The sequence below is a fragment of the Alosa pseudoharengus genome, unplaced genomic scaffold (assembly GCF_046254945.1).
Source record: "Alosa pseudoharengus isolate Yale_2024_CS ecotype anadromous, Long Island Sound unplaced genomic scaffold, YU_APseudo_1.1 YU_APseudo_1.1_scf_9, whole genome shotgun sequence".
Lineage (NCBI taxonomy): Eukaryota > Metazoa > Chordata > Actinopteri > Clupeiformes > Clupeidae > Alosa > Alosa pseudoharengus.
The window spans coordinates 34,284,952-34,304,008 of record NW_027468881.1 but is presented as its reverse complement, the minus strand read 5'-3'; the positions used below and the strand labels follow the sequence as shown (position 1 = coordinate 34,304,008).

Genomic DNA, 19,057 nt, shown 5'->3' with positions numbered 1-19,057 from the left:
TTGTCTTTTCCGCCAGTGCTCCGGGGAGCCCGGTGCCAGCGGAGCGCGGAATGTTTGGGGCTGCGTTATTGGATGATTCTTTTTTGTAAAGAATGAGCATCTTAATCCCCAGTGATTGAAAGATTTTTTACCATTATTATAATGTTGGGCAGGGGGTTGGGAGCAATCATGGTTGGGTTTTTGCGTTTGCAAATCCTTAACCCCAAAGGATTTCCTTTGGTTTTGTTTTGTTATTTGTCGGGCGTTTAAAAAAAACAAAACATTTGTATTCAAACTGTTCTTTCACTTTCTGTGCTCCTCCAATGACAGATGTATGGCACGTCCCCAAATCTGTTGAGCCCATGGAATCTGGTTCAATTTTTCCCAAAGATTACTCCATGGTCTCACAGGTCGGCTGAGACCAATTTTGGTTTGGCACGAGCCGTAATAGAGTGTGGCTTCCAAATGGCCTGGGCCCAGACTTCTCCCCTCTCCTCTCCTCTCTTCTCCTCCTGCTCTCTCACTCACTCACCCACTCCAGCCGCTCTCTGTGACTTCACCATTTCCCCCCATCTGCTCTCTCATGGTGGTTGGAAACGCGGCGTGCCATGCCAGCATCTTTCCCCTGTTCTCTGCTCCAGCGTTGCTGTGTGGCACTGGGTGTTGTAGCGCACATGAGGTGAACAGCACACAAAAAGCATCCTACTCAAATGACCCCATTTGGTGGTTACCGTTGACACAGAACAACAATTTACGTCATTTTTGCAGGGACCCCGTAAGCCTCATTCATTCCTTGAATTAGACCTTATTACTTCTTAGAAGGACCTCTTTGTCTTCAGCTGCGTGGAGAGTTTTTGTCCATATCGTCAGGCTCTCGCGTGCTGTCCAGCTTCAATTACCCCAGGATCTGGCTTTTGGAGTGGGCACTCTCCGCGTTGGTTTCCCTCTCTCTCCTGAGAGTAGGCTGAAGTCATGCTAGGATGAAAGAACACAGAGTCAATTTGATTTGGAATCTTTTTTTTTTCACCTCGCTCACAAAACAGAGGACCTTTATTCTGTTCAACTGCCCTTCCGAGTGGTGATCATTCGCAAATGATCTTTTGCCATATGAGAGACTGAGTTTGCGGAGGCCATCCCATTAGTGTTTTCAGATGTGTCCAGAGCCCTCTTCATTAAGAACCAACTAGGTAACCATGCAGGAACTCAGAGCATTCGCAAGTACGTTACTGTACACTGCGAGCCTGAAGGGACGCGCATCCTGCTGAGACACTCCAGGACCCACTCAGTCCGTTTGGAATATGGCTGTGATGTTTGACCTTTTGCAGCGACTTGAGAAATGGCCCCAAATATTACTTGCTGGCTTGCGGAGGGGCAGCAAGCAGCTCTCTGGTCAGTGTTGTGGATGCATGCAAAACAACACTTCAAAGTGTTCCAAAGGGTCTCTGTGTTCTATGTCTCGAGCCAACATCTCAGTCAACAGTCTCCGTAAGGTTTGTTTTTGCTGAGGAGTGGAGGTTGCTAAGATGCAGAAGTGGTTCTAATAATCCAACTTTGAAAATGTCACTGTGGCTGTAGTAGAGAGGATTTTGAAATCAGCATTACTTACTCTCTGTTTCATCTTGCAGCTTTTATTTCTCAGTCTGAAATAATAACCGGAGATGTGCAATGCTGAAGTTACCCAGGTTAGCACCACCTAAATCTTCTCAAATGCAGGGAAGAGTAGACCTGCTGCAAATGTTGTCAATTGGACTTTGGCCTCCCAACCCTGAACCCTGGTTCAGTGCTATTTTCTGTTCCGTGTTTCCCTCTAATCAAGATAGATATGATGGAACAATGCAGGTCCTTCCCAATCCTGTAGAGCCGAATGTGAAAGCATTTTGAATGCTCAGAGGAGTAGAAAACAGCATAATAAATGCAGTCCATTTGCAATTTACTTTTTAAGTGTTGTTTGATTTCCATGACAATTTGCCCTCCATACCCCAGGCTCATAAGAAGCTTGCTTGTTGTTCCGGACGTTCCAGAACTTTTTTTTCTCTGTGTCAGTCTGCATCAGTTTTAAATTTGCTGTACTGTGAGTAAGCCATTGTAACGGAGTGGCTAAGACTGAAATGTGGTTTCTCTAATGAAGTAAGCTGGCACATCATGGGCAAACAATGCTACTTAGTCTTTCGCAATATCGCTGGTCTCTTTCCAGCATAACGGTGGCAAAGGCCTGTTTAGCGGCTTCTCAGTTTCTATGGCAGCGAGGGGCTTGCTTCCAGAGTGAGACATAATGTAAGGTATATTGACCTGCATGCTGTGTTTAGGAGGCAGTCTGACATGAAACCATACACCATCTCAGTAGGTGATATACGGTACCACCCGACTTAATGCTCCCTCCTTCCATATGTTGATGTTATGTTACCACTAAGTTATATTTAGCAAATATGCTTAAACAACCCATACTCAGATTGTTAGATTGCAAGGCATCAATTCAGGGGCAGGAAAGAAGTTCACCCCATGCAAATGTGTACAAAAAAGTTCTTTATGTTCACACTGGATTGAATTTACAACACCATGAAAGAACAGCATGTATGAAGTGTGGTTGGGAATATCCTTTACATGGTGCATGTCATAGCCCTATTCCACCAACAGAGAACCACTTCTGTTCCTGTTCACAGACCAAAATTTGAACCGTTTGGAACATTTCCCCCAAACAAAACCTGGTTCAGAACGTGGCACTTTGGTTTGGAGCTGGAACTCCAAATGACAAGGGGCGTGGCCTCGACATGGGCGTGGCCTCGCCACGAACGTGACATCCACATGGGCGTGGTCTCCACGGGGCGTGGTCTCCACAGGGGCGTGTCATTCTGCCATTCAGAGAGGAAGGCTAAACGCCAGAGTTTCTCTCCATATCAACTGTTTCCATGAATAAACAAAACTAGTCAGCTAGCATTACACAGCTGGTGCTATCTACTGTAGCATTACACAGCTGGTGATATCTAGCATTACACAGCGAATAAGGCCTTGTTTCTGCAATTTTTACGGCACCACTGTCTTATCATTGTCTCCTCTTTATGCATATCATTAACTCTTGTTCATGCATGTAACGCCCTCTGTTGATGATGTATTCTTGGTTCCATTCAAAACTGGTGCTAATGCGGGTAGGTTCACTTGATCGCACCAATGGTCAAACAATTCTGAACCGAATCGGTTCAAGAACACGTTTTCTGTTGGTCAAAAAACACCCTCAGAGGGTCCATAATGAACCTGATTATCGGCTGGTCCTCTGACCTGGCAGCACCTTGATCTCTGGCTGACCAGCTAATCAGCGATTAGATGTGCTGACTGTCTCTGCTCCAAGTTGCAGATTTACCCAGGAAACGACTGATTAACCCACATTATCTCTGCCTCTGTGCACCAGTAACTATTTCAGCTTGCTGTTTGGAGGTCAGCGTTGATGGTGGTGCAGAAATAAGATGAAGGAATGCATCCAGATAAGGAAGGACAATTGAAGTTTCACTCATTCGGTGAAATTATTTCTCTCCCATCGGGAATTCATTCATGGAAAGAAGGGCGTATATTCTGCCATGGCTCTTATATCAGATCAGTGTGGAGCTGGCTGCTAGTGGAGCTGTTGAAATGGAAGCCCTTAACTCACACTTGAGGCTGACTGCCTGGTCACATGACTTAGAGACTTTGGGAGCAGACTCGGAGCCTGTGGTAGACTCTCTCCCTGCAGATCAGACCGCCTGGCTTTGATGTCACATTTTGGGCACTGACACAGTTTGGTTTTAACCACAAGGTCAAAGGATCATTGGATCCTCGTGGCTTCCAACAACTTGGTCGTCGATGCCACATGCTATTTGTGATGTTAACCACTGGATGACTCTTAGGCGGTCTCATTAACGAGGAGATTTTTACCTTTGAAATGGCTGTCATCATGTTGATGAATTTATTTTTCTGACTAACCCCTCTCTCCCTTCTCTCGCTCAAACTCACTGTCTCTTCTCTCCCTAATACTTTGCTCTGAGTGAACTGGAACGTTTCCCCATATAAGTTCATGTTTAGATCATTTAGCAAAGGTGTTGTTGCAAATGGAGCTGTCTGAGCGAGCCATGAGAACACAGATGTTCTCCACACACAGGCTTCCTCTGAGCCCCATGCACACTAGGGCTGCTCAACCCCATCCTTTACTCTCAGTGCCTCTCCACAATCAGCTCACTCGGCGGGGCTTGTGTGTGTGCGTGTGTGTGTTTTTTTTTTTTGTGTGTGTTTGTGTGTGTGTGTGTGCGTGTGTGCGTGCGTGCGTGCGTGTGTGTGTGTGTGAGAAAGAGAGAGAGAGAGGGAGAGAGAAAGAGAAAGGGAGAGAGAAGAGCGCCACCGCCTCAGATCCCTTAAACCAGAGCCAGGCCCAAAGCTATTTATATCAGTCATCTGAGCAGCATATTGTGGTGCGCTGGCCAGCCGCCAGCGGCCTGTTCAAATGTACAGTTTCCACAGTCCCATTCCCCCCCTCACTCGGGATGCTGTCTGCACCCAGCCTAGGTGCACCGCTAGCACGGTTCAAAGGGATAGTTCACCCACAATCGATTATTCTGTCATTATCTATTCAAACTTGTGCCAGTAGTTACCCATAAAAGGTTTGCCTCTCAGCGCAGCCCCAAATGAATTATCCAGCAGGATGTCAGTCACTGGGACGAGTTGGCTGGCGCTCACTTCCCTAGCGTAGCTAAAAGGGACGCGCTAGGCTGAAAGACTCCCTGCGTCTCCAGTGACAAGAGCGCTAACACAGGGACAGTGCTGCCATGAGGACGAGAGGGTAATGACAGTGTTTTCGTTTCCGTATGCACTGTCCCTTTAAGGTCAGCTGCAACATGTGGCGCGCATCACACACAGGAGTGTCATTAGATGACACTCAGAAACAGGCTCTCGGTTTACACCGGCCAGCTGACTTCTCTCACTGAGACTCTCAGTCTTTCTCTCATGCACACACACACACACACACACACACACACACACACACACTAGCACACACACACACACACACTCACAAACACACACACACACTCACACGCACACTCACAAACACACACACACACACGCACACAAACACATTCACAGATGCCATGCCTTGGTCGTGCTGGGCACCTCTGTTTAGAGACGGCTAATCCCGCACACTTAAGAGAGGCGCTGTGTGCTGGGGAGTGTGGCAGCTGAGACGCAGGCAGGCGCTCGCTTGTTTAAACACGGCCCCGGTAGTCGGCGGGGTGACTTGGGGGGAAGCGGCTCCTCGGGGCCACTGGAAGACGGCCGAAACCGACCGCAGGGCTGATTGAGCGGCCGGGTGACTTGAGCGCAGCAGGTGGGCTTGTTTATGAGGGAGTCCATCCGTCACGGGCGTACGGATAATGACAGCTGTTCAACACTCAAGTGATCTGATCAAATTAAGATGGATCTCTCCAGCCCATAGCCTTGTCTGGTCACACTAGGCTGTGTGTGTGTGTAGCTTGGGTTAGTGCCACAAGCACTGCAAACATCCGTGAGATGCTGTTTGTGTCATTTATACTCATTAGATAGAGCAGCTAAGCCATCAACTCAACATGTTAGCAAGTTATTACCAAAAATGTTTTATGAATATGAATTTATGCTGAAGCTGACATTGATCTAATGAAAATAAAGAAAGGGTCAAATTAACTATACAGTCATAAAGAAATGAAAGTATTCCTGGACCTAGAATAGTATTAGACTAATAATTATTCTACTAACATGGCACTATATTATGTCCATTTGAAGGTGTACAATGTATGTTTGTACCGGTATATATTTGTTTGTTAATCTTCGATACATACTGTATCCATTTGCCATATATTGTACTCCAAGCATTCTCTATGTAAACCTTGTGTTTAAATGCTCTGCTTTGGCATTACAAAAATATTTGTTATGCAAATAAAACTCACTTGAATTGAATTGAATATGTATGAATATGTAAATAGCATTTCAAGAGCAACAAATTCAGTCCCCTCAAACCACATGATTGTTTTTACATAAAAAATAACATAAATAAAAATAATGTAATGAAATAAATAGATAAGTTATAGTAGCTTATGGTAGATACATTTGGTAGTAAGAAATACTGACATAGTGTTTAATAAGTTCTATGAACTTTATGTGTGCATGATACACAGTTTACAGAAATGCGTGTCAACACATATCATAAGAATAAATTAGGTTTTTAAAACTGTATTTTAAGTGGCTCTGTAAGTGTGAACATTGTCATGTGTGTATGAAAATGGCTTGTTTGTGAATATCAGCCTGAAGTAAAACCTTCTGTTATGAAAACATCTCTCTCACTCGCTCTCTTTCCCTCTCTCTCCCTCACTCTCTCTCCCTCACTCTCACTCTCCCTCTCTCTCTCTCACTCTCACTCTCTCTCACTCTCTCTCTCTTTCCCTCTCTCTCCCTCTCTCACTCTCTCTCACTCTCTCTCTCTTTCCCTCTCTCTCCCTCACTCTTTCTCCTTCACTCTCTCTCTCCCTCTCTCTCCCTCATTTTCTCTCTCTCTCTCTTTCCCTCTCTCTCCCTCACTCTCACTCTCCCTCTCTCTCACTCTCTCTCTCTTTCCCTCACTCTCACTCTCTCCCTCTCTCTCACTCTCTCTCTCTCTCTCTTTCCCTCTCTCTCCCTCTCACTCTGTATCTTTCTCACTATCTCTCTCTCTGTCTCCCACTCTCTCACACACTCACCTTCTCTCTCACTCTATATCTCTCTGACACACACTTGTTCTCTCTCTCTCTCTCTCTCTCTCTCTCTCTCTCTCTCTCTCTCACGCACACACACACACACAGACACACACACACTCTCTCTCACTCCGTGTCTGTGCACTAATAGTATCACTGTTGGAATACACTAGAGTTCTTTTAGCGTGAAATTCCCCCTACACCTCTTACAACTAAAAGAGTCCAAATATGGACATTGTGATATGAATATCATATAATTTTCCAAATAATACCAAGATCCACGCACAGCCTGGTTAGGTGCAGGTAGATTGCAGGAACATACTTAATTAGAAAAATTGAGATAGTCCTACCGCACACTGTTTTGACGTTTCACTTGATTTTATTCAGAGCGAACAACGCGTTTCGCATATAGCGTCCTCAGGTTCGCTCAGAGCGAACCTGAGGACGCTATATGCGAAACGCGTTGTTCGCTCTGAATAAAATCAAGTGAAACGTCAAAACAGTGTGCGGTAGGACTATCTAAATTTTTCTAATCATATAATTTTGTTTTGTATACCTGATTATGAATGTAGATATGACAGAACAAGTGGTGTGTCATGACCCTTGGTCTCACAGTGGCAGGCAGTGCAGAGGTAGTGATGGCCACAATAGGGGATTATTGGTTCATTTTCACACCTGCATAGGTGAGCGTAATATAGTGAGCCACCCATCCCTTCTCTCTCACTTTTCTTGCTCACACTTGAACCATAGTCATACCCATTTTTTTCCAAAGAGGTAAGAGGTTGTGAATGTCAGGCTGAAGGAGGAATGCCTCCTGTTATGGAAACATGTGTGTGTGTGTGTGTGTGTGTGTGTGTGTACAGTATAAACAATAATCACCATCTTACTCAAGTAAACAAGCTGTTCTACCTCCTGCTGCAGCTCAGAGATCATTCTTTCACCCATGACATTAAAGCTTCAGAAACACTGGAATTGAATTACAATAGTAATAGTAATAATACATTGAATTACAATAGTACACTGCTTTGCTCTCTTTGTCTCTCTCATGAACGATAGAGAGAGAGGGAGGGAGGGAGGGAGGGAGGGAGAGAGAACGAGAGAGAACGAGAGAGAACGAGAGCACCCACACAGGTTTGTCCACATACTATCTCTGTGCTGTGGATGTTGGTCCTGATGTTGAGATAAGCTGGAATGGGAGATCTTTGAGGGAGAGGGCCCACTCTGTCTGGCCTGCTAATAACTGTGTCCAATGGAAGCCACGCTACAGCGGGCAGATGCCGCTGATTTAAGCGCGCAGGCGGGCGGGCAGGTCGGTGCCCGGGGATGACAGAGCCCAGGAGCTGGAGGGGGCAGGGGGCAGCAGCAACTGGCTCTCGCTCCATTCATTGGGGTGACTTCAATGAGACTGACCTCTCCAAAGGGCTGCTATGCTTTCTTGTCACACTATCTTCTTTTTACTTTCTTCCTTTCTTTCTTTCTTTCTCTGTTCTCTCTCTCTCACTGTCTCTCTCTCTTTCTTGGTCTCACAAACCCACAAGCACATACTGTACATGTGCGGCTGTACACACACACACACACACACACACACTCACACACACACACACACACACACACACACACACACACACACACACACACACTTTCTGTATGTCTCTCTCAAGTTTACATGACGTGTAATCCAGGGCAGAGTGGGATGAAGTGTCTGATGTATATATGGAGTGGGTGAGGATCAAATGGAAACGCTAAAAAAGGCTCAAGCAGTAGGCTGTGTGTCTATTCAGTGGAGGATTGTGTTGCTATATGTGTGTCTGTGTCGGTGTAATTTTTATTTCTTTTTCGTAGTGCTTGAAAGAATGCTTTATTGGGTCATGGGATCCGTATGCTGGATAGATGAGAAAAGGACTCTTACACCATGGATGTCTGACTTTCATTTCTCCCTCAGAGGCCTTTTTGTGATCTCTTTCCATTTCTTTTTATGTGTGTTTGTGTGTGTGTCTGTGTGTTTGTGTTTGAGTGTATGCATCAGCGTTTGCATGTGCGTGTGTATATGCTTGTTGGAAGACCTGTGTGTGTGTGTGTGTGTGTGTGTGTCAGTGTTTGTATTTGTGTTTGTGTACATGCATCAGTGTTTTGTTGGATGTGTGTGTGTGTGTGTGTGTGTGTGTGTGTGTGTGTGTGTGTGTGTGTGTGTGTGTCCTTTTGCTGTGCATGATTGATTCTGGTCCCAGTGATTGAGAGCAGCCGCTGCATGAAGCGGCATGTGGTCTGCGGGGGAGCGCGATCGAGAGCGTGAGCGTGAGCGTGAGCCGCGCCCTGTCCTCGGCCCAGCGGGAGCCGCCTGGAGTCTAGGCTTCAACCCCAGGCCACGCGCAGCTCCCCTGCTCACTATCACCCACCCACTATCACTGTGACCCAATCAGTACTAACAGCAGCGCGTCCACTGGGGGTCAGAGGTGACCAGAGTTTCCCAGGCTGTGGTGAAAGGACAAGAAAGGAAGGAGAGAGAGAGAGAGAGAGAGAGAGAGAGAGAGAGAGAGAGAGATAGAAAGAGTGAGAGAGAAAGAGAGAGGGGGGAGGGAGGGGTAGGCCATGGCAGGATGTGTATTGTACACACTGCACAAATTTCAGTCAAGAGCTTTCGCTCTGAGACTGTCCAATTCGCTCTGAGACTGTCCGAGCAATTTCTTTACACATCGTAGGCAATGACAAGAGGGTCAGTGGCAGAGGTCAGGTGTTTACAAGCGTGCCCACTTTAGACCTGACCACTTCACGGGCCACACCGCTCACTGCACCAACTCCTCTTTGCACAACGCCTCGCTCGCTCGCTCACAAAAGCAGCACTCAGGAGACGAGAGGAGAGAAGAGGAGAAGAGAAGAGAAGAGAAGAGAAGAGAGAGGGAGAATAGGAGAGAGGGAGAATAGAAGAGCTGGAGGAGCTGTGAGTGAGAGTGCGCGTTGTCTCTGCAATTGATTAATGCCGGCGCTGGCATCGGCGGAGTAGATGTCATCCATTATTCCTTATGAAACGCTCGGTGTAGGCCCTTCATAAACATGAAACGAACTGCGCCCTTGTGCGCCGCTGAGTGGATTTATGAAGAGGCCTTCTCCCGTCATCTCCAGCCCGCGTCTTTAATTGATCGACCCCATCTATTATGGATGCTTTTCAGCCGAGAGAGACGGCAGGCAGCACGTTTTGAGTTTGACGCGAGGCCTTGGGTAGCCCCGGAGAAGGCTCCTCTCCGCTTCTTTCCGTTCCGCCTCTGACTGACATGCGGTCTACCGGGAACCCGTCGGAACGAGAAGCGCCGGGCCACGGTGACAAATACAGCCCACGAGAAGGTGGCCATCTGTTGGAAAGATTAATGTGTCAGTTTCTCTAATGTCCCCTGTTTGGCCCATGCAAATGAACTGATTGTTTGGATCAAATGATCGCATTCTGTCAGTGTTCCTTACTTGTCTTTGCACATTTGAACATTTTCAAAAGGTCACTGTATTATCTCGGAAAATCTCTCTGTCTGTCTTGCCCTCTATTTTTTTATCACATTTGGCAGATGTTTTGGTAAATGTCATTGCTAAAGTGTTGCTGTTTGACAGTCTCCCAATCCTCTCTCTCTGTGTGTGTTTGTGTCTCCGCAGTTAAGTGCCAACACTCTGATCTTCCTGTGCACCAACCTGATAGGGATCTGCACGCACTACCCGGCCGAGGTCTCCCAGAGGCAGGCCTTCAAAGAGACCCGGGGCTACATACAGGCCCGACTGCACCTACAGAGAGAGAACCAGCAACAGGTACACACACACACACACACACACACACACAGTCATACAAATATACATACCCATGCAGTACATAAATATACATGCACATACCTGCATATGTGCATACAGGTCTATGTGTGAAATTAAATCAGAATCAGAATCAGAGTCAGTTTTATTGGCCAATTATACTTACGTAGACAAGGAATTTGACTTCTTTAGGTGTTAACTCTATATATTCAACAAATAGACATGTAGTAGTAACAAATAGACATGTAGTAGTAACTTTTACATTCAGTAAACAAATAGTAATAAAGACGCATACTGTACAATAGAGACAACAATATACATATAGGCACATATCAACATAATATACAAAAATACAAATATACAAATAAGACATAATAGCAAGACAAGTACACATGTAAGTGCATGTAAGGTGCAAAAATAATAGTGCCAATGTAATGTGCAAGATGCATATTGGAATGATAAAGTATGTAATGTGTAGGAGAAGTGGGTGAATGGCCAAAGTGGGGATGACCCCACTTATCCGCAGTTCTGGAGGGTGATGGCAGTGGGAAAGAAGCTGTTCTTGTGTCTGGTTGTTTTTGTGTACAGGGATCTGTAGCGCCTGCCAGAGGGGAGGAGGTTGAAGAGAGTGTGTGCAGGGTGTGTGGGGTCTTTGGTGATCTTCTCTGACCACTTCCTGGTCCTACTAGAGTACAAGTCGTGGAGGGAGGGCAGGGGGGACACCAATGATTTTTTTCAGCTGTCCGAATTGTGCATTGTAATGTGTATTTGTCCTGTTTTGTGGCTGCCCCAAACCAAGCGGTGATGAATGTGCAGAGGATGGATTCAATGGCAGCATTGTAGAAGATGGCCAACAGCTCTTGTGGTGGGCCATGGTTCTGCAGTTGTCGTAGGAAATACATCCTCTGCTGAGCCTTTTTAAGGATGGCGTTGATGTTGGACTCCCACTTTAGATCCTGGGAAATGATGGAGCCCAGGAACCTGAATGAGTCCACATTTGACACTGGGCTGTTGGGTATTGTGTGTGTGGGGGGGGGGGGGGCAGCACTGTGGGGTGCTTCCTAAAGTCCACCCCCATCTCCACACTCTTTAGAGTGTTTAGCTCCTAAAGTCCACCCCCATCTCCACACTCTTTAGAGTGTTTAGCTCCTAAAGTCCACCCCCATCTCCACACTCTTTAGAGTGTTTAGCTCTAGGTTGTGTTGACTGCACCAGAGCTCCAACTTATCAACCTCTTGCCGATATGACAACCTCTTGCAGACTCGTCAGTCACCATAGGATGAGTCCAATGACAGTGGTGTTGTCTGCAAATTTTAAGAGTTTGACAGCCGGGTCCTTGGAGGTACAGTCATTTGTGTAGAGGGAGAAGAGCAGTGGGGAAAGGATACACCCCTGTGGTGCACCAGTTCTGGTTGTCCGTGCTCGTTGTCCAGATGTGACATCTCTCAGCCGCACATGCTGATTCCTGTCAGTCAGGAAGCTGGAGATCCATTGACAGATGACAGGAGATACAGTGAGCTGAGAGAATTTGGCGGTGAGGATTTTAGGTATGATGGTGTTGAATGCCGAGCTAAAGTCCACAAACAGGATCCTGACATACTGTAGATCCCTGGCTGGTCAAGGTGTTGTAGGATGAAGTGCAGCCCCATGTTCACTGCATCATCCACTGACCTGTTTGCCCTGTAGACAAACTGCAGGGGGTCCAGTCGGTAACCTGTGATGTTTTTGAGGTCGGTCAGCACCAGGCTTCAAAGGACTTCATGGTGACTGAAGTCAAGGCATAGGTCTGTAGTCATTCAGTCCAGTCAGTGATGGAGGGTTTCTTGGGCACTGGGATAATGGTGAAGCTTTTGAAGCATGAGGGGACTTGCATAGCTCCAGTGATCTGTTGAATATTTGTGCGAAGATTGGTGCTAGCTGGTCAGCACAGGCCCTTAGACAGGAGGGTGTTACACCATCAGGTGGCCATTAAACACTCATGACTCATGCACATAGAAATATAACTAGTTACATGTGATAATTGTCTGTGGTTTTATCTTAGATAGTTAGTTTGTTGTAATGAATTCATTATATACTGTAGGTTACTGAATGTATTTTTTTGTGTAATCAATCCTTAGTAACAGGCTGCAAAAATCAGGACAATTGAAAATCAATCATATTCTCACCTTGTTGTTTGTCTGTTACAATACACACACACACACACACACACACACACACACACACACACACACACACACACACACACCCCCCTGTCTCTTCAGGAACGCCTGCTGCTGTCAGTGTTGCCAAGGCATGTTGCCATGGAGATGAAGGCAGACATCAATGCCAAGAAGGAGCATATGATGTTTCACAAGATCTACATCCAGAAACACGACAATGTCAGGTAAACACACACACACACACCACATAGTGATATCCTCTAGAGTGCCTGAGCCTGACTGGATTTATCTACAATGGACTGGATGTATGTTGACTGTCATTCCCACACGTAGGCGAGCTGAAGGGTCAGTGCAGGCTGGCCATAGGAGCATCTGTCAGAGTGATTATCTGTAGGTCAGGGTCCGGCGAGGGGGTTCCGTAGCCGGCGAGGCGCTGACTTTAGATGTGCTGAGAACACGCTGCTGCTCTGGCGGGTTCACAGCAGGTCGCGTACTGGAACCGTCTCATGGGAAAGTGCTTCCTGTTCTTTCTTCTCTCCCTCCTTCCCTCATTCTCCCTCCCTCTCTCTCACTCTCTCTCTCTTTCTCTGTCTTACTCTTTCTCATTTTCTCTTGCACATCTCCCTCTCCGTGACATCTGTGACTCCAGCCTGAGGTCACGCTCGTAGCCTGTTCCAAGAGCATGTTTTTCCTGCTGGCTTTCCGGAAGAGTCCATGCCATATAGGAGCACCATTCTGACAGAATGCTTGTGAACGTCCTGCCATAAAAAGCACTCCCAATCTAAGAAAAATGACGTTACATTCTCCACATACAACCAAGACACATCTATATGGGTCATGTTTACTGACCAGTAAATCCACTGTGTCCTCCCCTCCAAATTTACTGGGGTGGAAACAGCGCCATCTGTTGCTTGGGAATATACACTGCTGTAAGAGAGACTCCAGACTGTGGGAACAAATAGGGGTTAAACCAAAAGGCGAAGAACAAATTGAACTCGACCTTCTTACTTTAGTCAAAACAGCTTTGGCTTCTGTGAATGGAGTTGTATGTATGGGTGGAGTTATTCAAGGGTGTCCCTCCAGACACTCGAGAGGAGCATCTAAAAGAGGTCCACTTGAGTGCACGCGGCCATTTGTCCTAATCTAGGAGGGCCCGAGCATGACCCACCTGCAGTGCATCACTTTAGACAGAATCAGAGCTGCGCAAATGGCTTTTATAGGGACTGTCTCAAATGGCAGCCAACCGAAGATGACCCAGACAATATTTGCAGAAATTATTGATTCCTGAAGTCCTTTTCATTGTCTTTTGTCCATTTCCCCCTCTCTCCCTTCTTTATATTTTCTTTCTTTCTTTTTTTTCTTTCTATGTATCTTTCTTTTTCTTTCTTTCTTTTTCTCTTTCTTTCTATGTATTTATCTTTTTTTTCCTTCGTTCTTTCTTTCTTTCTTTCTTTCTATGTATCTTTCTTTTTCTTTCTTTCTTTCTTTCCCTTTCTCTCCCTGTCTTCTCTCAGTATTCTATTTGCAGATATCGAGGGTTTCACCAGCCTGGCGTCTCAGTGCACAGCCCAGGAGCTAGTCATGACCCTCAACGAGCTCTTTGCCCGCTTTGACAAGCTGGCCTGGGTGAGTGTCTGGCACAAGCAGTCATCGCTGTCATACGCCTGTGATTATGGCCTCAATAGAATCCCATTACTTTTTCCATTAACCGTGACTCTCCTAATAAGTCACCCCTATGTGTTTGTGTGTGTGTGTGTGTGTGTGTGTGTGTGTGTGTTGCTCCTGTAGGAGAATCACTGTCTGAGGATTAAGATCCTGGGCGACTGCTACTACTGTGTGTCTGGACTCCCTGAACCCAGAGCGGACCATGCCCACTGTTGTGTGGAGATGGGAGTGGACATGATTGAAGCCATCTCGTAAGTCCTTTCTCTGTTTGTGTGTGTGTGTGTGTGTGTGTGTGTGTGTGTGTGTGTGTGTGTGTGTGTGTGTGTGTGTGTGTGTGTGTGTGTGTGTGTGTGTGTGTGTGTGTGTGTGTGTGTGTGTGCAGGTGTGTGTGCGTGTGTGTGTGTGTGTGCATGTGTGTGCGTGCGTGCGTGTGTGTGTGTGTGTGTGTGTGTGTGCGTGCACGTGGATGGGTGTTTGTTTGTGTGTGCATGTATTATGTTAGTCTGTCTCTCTCTCTCTCTTTCTCTCTCTCACTCATCCACTCTCTCTCTGTCTCTCTCTCTCTCTCTCTCACTCATCCACTCTGTCTCTCTCTATCTGCTGCCCTTTATTCCCAAATCTCTTTTTGTGTGCGATGTTTTGTGTGCGATGTTCTTGTGAAAGCTCAGTACTTATAACACATTTGGGCATATTTGATTCCTTTATTTGCTGTGAGCCCCATGACATTTATTTTGCCATTTAAGTTCCCTATTCAGGGACATCTGGTTAAACAGGCCGCTTTGGCCTGATTGGCTGTTTAAAATGAGGTCAGACTGCGTGCCCTGAGAGGGCTGCTGGACAGTGTGCTGCCTACATCTCCTCCTCCTGCTTTGTCCCCGTGTGCAGGTTGGTCCGAGAGGTCACGGGGGTCAATGTCAACATGCGTGTGGGGATCCACAGCGGTCGCGTCCACTGCGGCGTGCTGGGCCTGCGCAAGTGGCAGTTTGACGTGTGGTCCAACGACGTCACGCTGGCCAACCAGATGGAGGCCGGCGGAAAGGCGGGGTGAGTGGACGCGCCCTGCGGAGAGTTCCTCCATCACACACACCTGGCCCCCGCGCCACGGCAACACAAACAAGCCCACGGTGGAATCACACAAGAAGCCGTTAGTTTACTCACAGCTTATCTGCCACAGAGGAAAAGAACCAAACGCAGGGATGACGGAGAAACATGTGAATAAATAATATATTTAGATACAATAATTATTTATTCACAGTAAATACCCAGGGAGCTAGCACACACCGTCTTCATAAAACTGGACTCGTCTCTATTTCACCGTGGGTTGGACTGCTTTTTCCAACTCAGGTGTATTGTAATATAATAACTAAAATACAGTTGTGGTGTCAATCAATCCAAATACTTCCCGACATCCAACCGTGACATGCTTCACACATGGGCTTTATTTGAAGCAGCACTGCTTGGCTGCACTGCTTGGCGGTGTGGTGCCAGAGTGCTGGTATGGCAGGGTGTGTCACAGGCGGGACTGAGAGGGTTGTGTTGCTCTGCTGGCAGGCGCATCCACATCACCAAGGCCACACTGCAGTACCTGAACGGAGACTACGAGGTGGAGCCGGGCTTCGGAGGAGAGAGAAACGCTTACCTCAAAGAGAACAACATTGAGACCTTCCTTGTGCTGGGCTGCAGCCAGAAAAGGGTTAGCAAAACACTGACACACATGCATGCGCGCGCGCACACACACACACACACACACACACACACACACACACACACACACACACACACACACACGCACGCACACGTGCACACACACACACACGCACGCACACGTGCACACACACACACACACACACACGCACACATGCGCACACACACACACACACACACACACACATACACACACACATGCACACACTTTTAGAGGTCATGCTATATTTATATAGTCTTTTATTAATATTTAATGAATTTTATATCTGTCCAGGGTAATCACTTTGATATTCTTATCTGTTTGAAGTCATTCCATGCCCAGTAGCCATGTTTTTAATACTAAACAAAATAAGGTTTGATGCTAATGCTTTCTAGAAAGACAAAAGGATGACACACTCATGTAAAAAAAAAATACATTCTTACATCAGTTTACCATGTTTCTCTCTTTCTCTTTTTCTTTCTCTCTCTCCCTCTCTCTGTGCGTGTGCTACAGAAAGAGGAGAAGGCCATGATGGCAAAGCTGCAGAGGGCCCGGGCGAACTCGGGTGAGGGGCTGATGCCCCGCTGGGTGCCTGACAGATCGTTCTCCAGAACCAAAGACTCCAAAGTTTACAGGCAGATGGTGAGACAGCACCGTCCACACTCTCAACAGCCTCAGCGGCCCTCACTAGCCTGTCTGTGCCTGTGTCTGTGCCTGTGTCTGTGCCTATGTCGTTCCTTCCCTTCACTAGCCTGTCTGTGCCTGTGCCTTCACTTCACTAGCCATGTCTGTGTCCTCCCCTCCCCTCACTAGCCCTGTCTGTGTCTGTGTCTGTGTCCTCCCCTCCCCTCAATAGCCCTGTCTGTGTCTGTGTCTGTGTCCTCCCCTCCCCTCACTAGCCCTGTCTGTGTCTGTGTCTGTGCCCTCCCCTCCCTTCCCGCAGCTGAGGCGATATTTTTGGAAGTAGTACAGAAAGAAATGATGGAGATGTTTCATATTCACTGTGTAGAATATTGATCAGTGATGAAATGGAAAATGCACTGAACTGGAAGGAGGTTTTGAAATGGTCTTCTGATTTGCCCTTCATTATTCTGGGTTCAGGCTCCCGAGCCGAATATGATGCCCTCCTTCGGTTCCATTCACAGTTGTTTTGCTCCGGTGGTGTTTGAAAGGCTTAGTCACACATTTACACACTTGCAAATCTGCTTGCACAGAGCATCCCTCTCATTCTCTCCCTCCCTCTTTCTTTCACTCTCTCTATCACCATGTTTTTTTCTGTCTGGTCCACTCTCTTTCTCACCCCCGTCTCATCCTCCTTCTCTTCTTTCACTCCTTCCTGTCTCCCGGAGGAGTGTGTGTGTCCAGGGGGAGTAGGTACGATGTGTAATTTGAAGCCTTGGAGCCTTAATTAAAACATCACTGTATCCGCGAGGGCTTAGCAGCTGCAGATGGGCTGTGTGTGTCTGTCTGAGTGCCGTCCCTTGTCTGGGTGCTAATCTTCCCTTGTCCTGTCGTCTGTTCCCAGGGCATTGACGAGGCCTCCAGCAAAGACAAGTGAGTATTGCTTTCACAAAAGCTCCAATCCAGGCCCTTTCTGTTTGCGCTGTCCACCAGCTATTATTGAGTTACCACCACGCAATTCTCATGTACTCCCCAGACTAAGTATAGATGCGTGGCGGCCACAGGTTTTTTTTTTTTTTATTATAAAAAGGGTGCACTGTCTGTCTCCAGCCTTTTGTGAAGTAGGCCATCTGAGGTTTTGTCCTCCATCTCTTTCCCTTTCTTCATCCCCACTTTCCTCACTCTTCCCACGGTCCGTGCTAGCCGGTGCACTCAGGAGACCCTGAACCCCGAGGACGAGGTGGATGAGTTTCTGGGACGTGCCATCGACGCCCGGTCCATCGACCAGCTCCGCAAAGACCATGTGAAGAAGTTCCTGCTCACCTTTCAGACGTCCACCCTAGAGAAAAAGGTACACACTGCTCCACTTCCTCCTCCGCTGCTAGGTAACGGGGCTAAGACTCGACTGAGAGCTTCAGGAGCTGACTTAGCCACCCAGTGGCTGAAATATGTCACTGCGTGCTGCTCATCTTAAGTATCAAAGCATTTTATCTCTATTTCATCTGTGTCTCTCAGTACTCCAAAAAAGTGGATGATCGATTTGGAGGATACGTAGCCTGCACTCTCGTGGTTTTCTGCCTCATCTGTTGCATTCAGATCATCATCTTCCCTCAGTGAGTTTACACACACACACACACACACACACACAAACACATACTCACACAAACACATAATCGCAAATACTCACCCAAGGACCGCACAAGAGCAGATGAGCAGCTTATTGTTGTTGATAGACGTGTTATATTTTCTACATTAAGGTAGCAAAACAAAAAAGGGGATGTGTATTTTAGTAGCAAGCTGGACATATTGATAATGGCAGATGAGAATAATCAGTCTCACTGAAAAAAAATATGTCTTAACCAGAGCTTTGCTTTTACCCGCAGTACACCCCTCATGTTGGGGATCTTCATCAGCATCTTCGTCATCCTCGTCCATATCCTCTTCATCTGTTCCATCTACTCCTGTGTTAAGGTAGGTCAAGACAGCCTCCGTTCAGCTGTAGCCAAGCAACTGTTTGGGATCTGATTAATTTACCATTGAGTCATCTTAAGATGTTGGATAAAGTTTAGAAAAATACGTCAAAATAATTTCCCTCCATGCTGCTCTCTCTCTCTCTCTCTCTCTCTCTCTCTCTCTCTCTCTGCCTCTCTCTCTCTCTGTGTCTCTGTCTCCCTCTCTCCCTCATTACTGCAGCTCTTTCCAGTAGCCTTGCAGACTGTGTCGAAGAGAATAGTGGAGTCGCGCACCAACAGCACCCTCGTGGGAGTCCTCACCATCGTCCTTGTGTTTATCTCAGCCTTCGTAAACATGGTGGGCCCTGCCTCCCTCCCTAACTCAGTCCTAATTATTTGCATGATGTTCTCAATCACAAACAGTGTTTGTGTGTGTGTGCGCGCGTGTGTGCACGTGTGTGTGTGTGTGTGTGCGTGTGTGTGTGTGTGTGTGTG

The 19,057-nt window shown here is 46.9% G+C and overlaps 1 protein-coding gene across 1 annotated transcript in view; it reads left to right on the top strand.

Moving 5' to 3' along the window:
- Nucleotides 1-19,057, top strand: part of adcy6b (adenylate cyclase 6b) — a 44,681-nt gene that overhangs the window by 17,997 nt on the left and 7,627 nt on the right. The window contains exons 4-15 of the mRNA XM_076276438.1: nucleotides 10,335-10,484; nucleotides 12,743-12,864; nucleotides 14,155-14,266; nucleotides 14,429-14,556; nucleotides 15,191-15,349; nucleotides 15,857-15,998; nucleotides 16,503-16,631; nucleotides 17,515-17,543; nucleotides 17,814-17,961; nucleotides 18,126-18,223; nucleotides 18,494-18,581; nucleotides 18,804-18,920. Coding sequence (XP_076132553.1) covers nucleotides 10,335-10,484; nucleotides 12,743-12,864; nucleotides 14,155-14,266; nucleotides 14,429-14,556; nucleotides 15,191-15,349; nucleotides 15,857-15,998; nucleotides 16,503-16,631; nucleotides 17,515-17,543; nucleotides 17,814-17,961; nucleotides 18,126-18,223; nucleotides 18,494-18,581; nucleotides 18,804-18,920 — 1,422 coding nt within the window. The remainder of the gene's footprint in view (nucleotides 1-10,334; nucleotides 10,485-12,742; nucleotides 12,865-14,154; nucleotides 14,267-14,428; nucleotides 14,557-15,190; nucleotides 15,350-15,856; nucleotides 15,999-16,502; nucleotides 16,632-17,514; nucleotides 17,544-17,813; nucleotides 17,962-18,125; nucleotides 18,224-18,493; nucleotides 18,582-18,803; nucleotides 18,921-19,057) is intronic.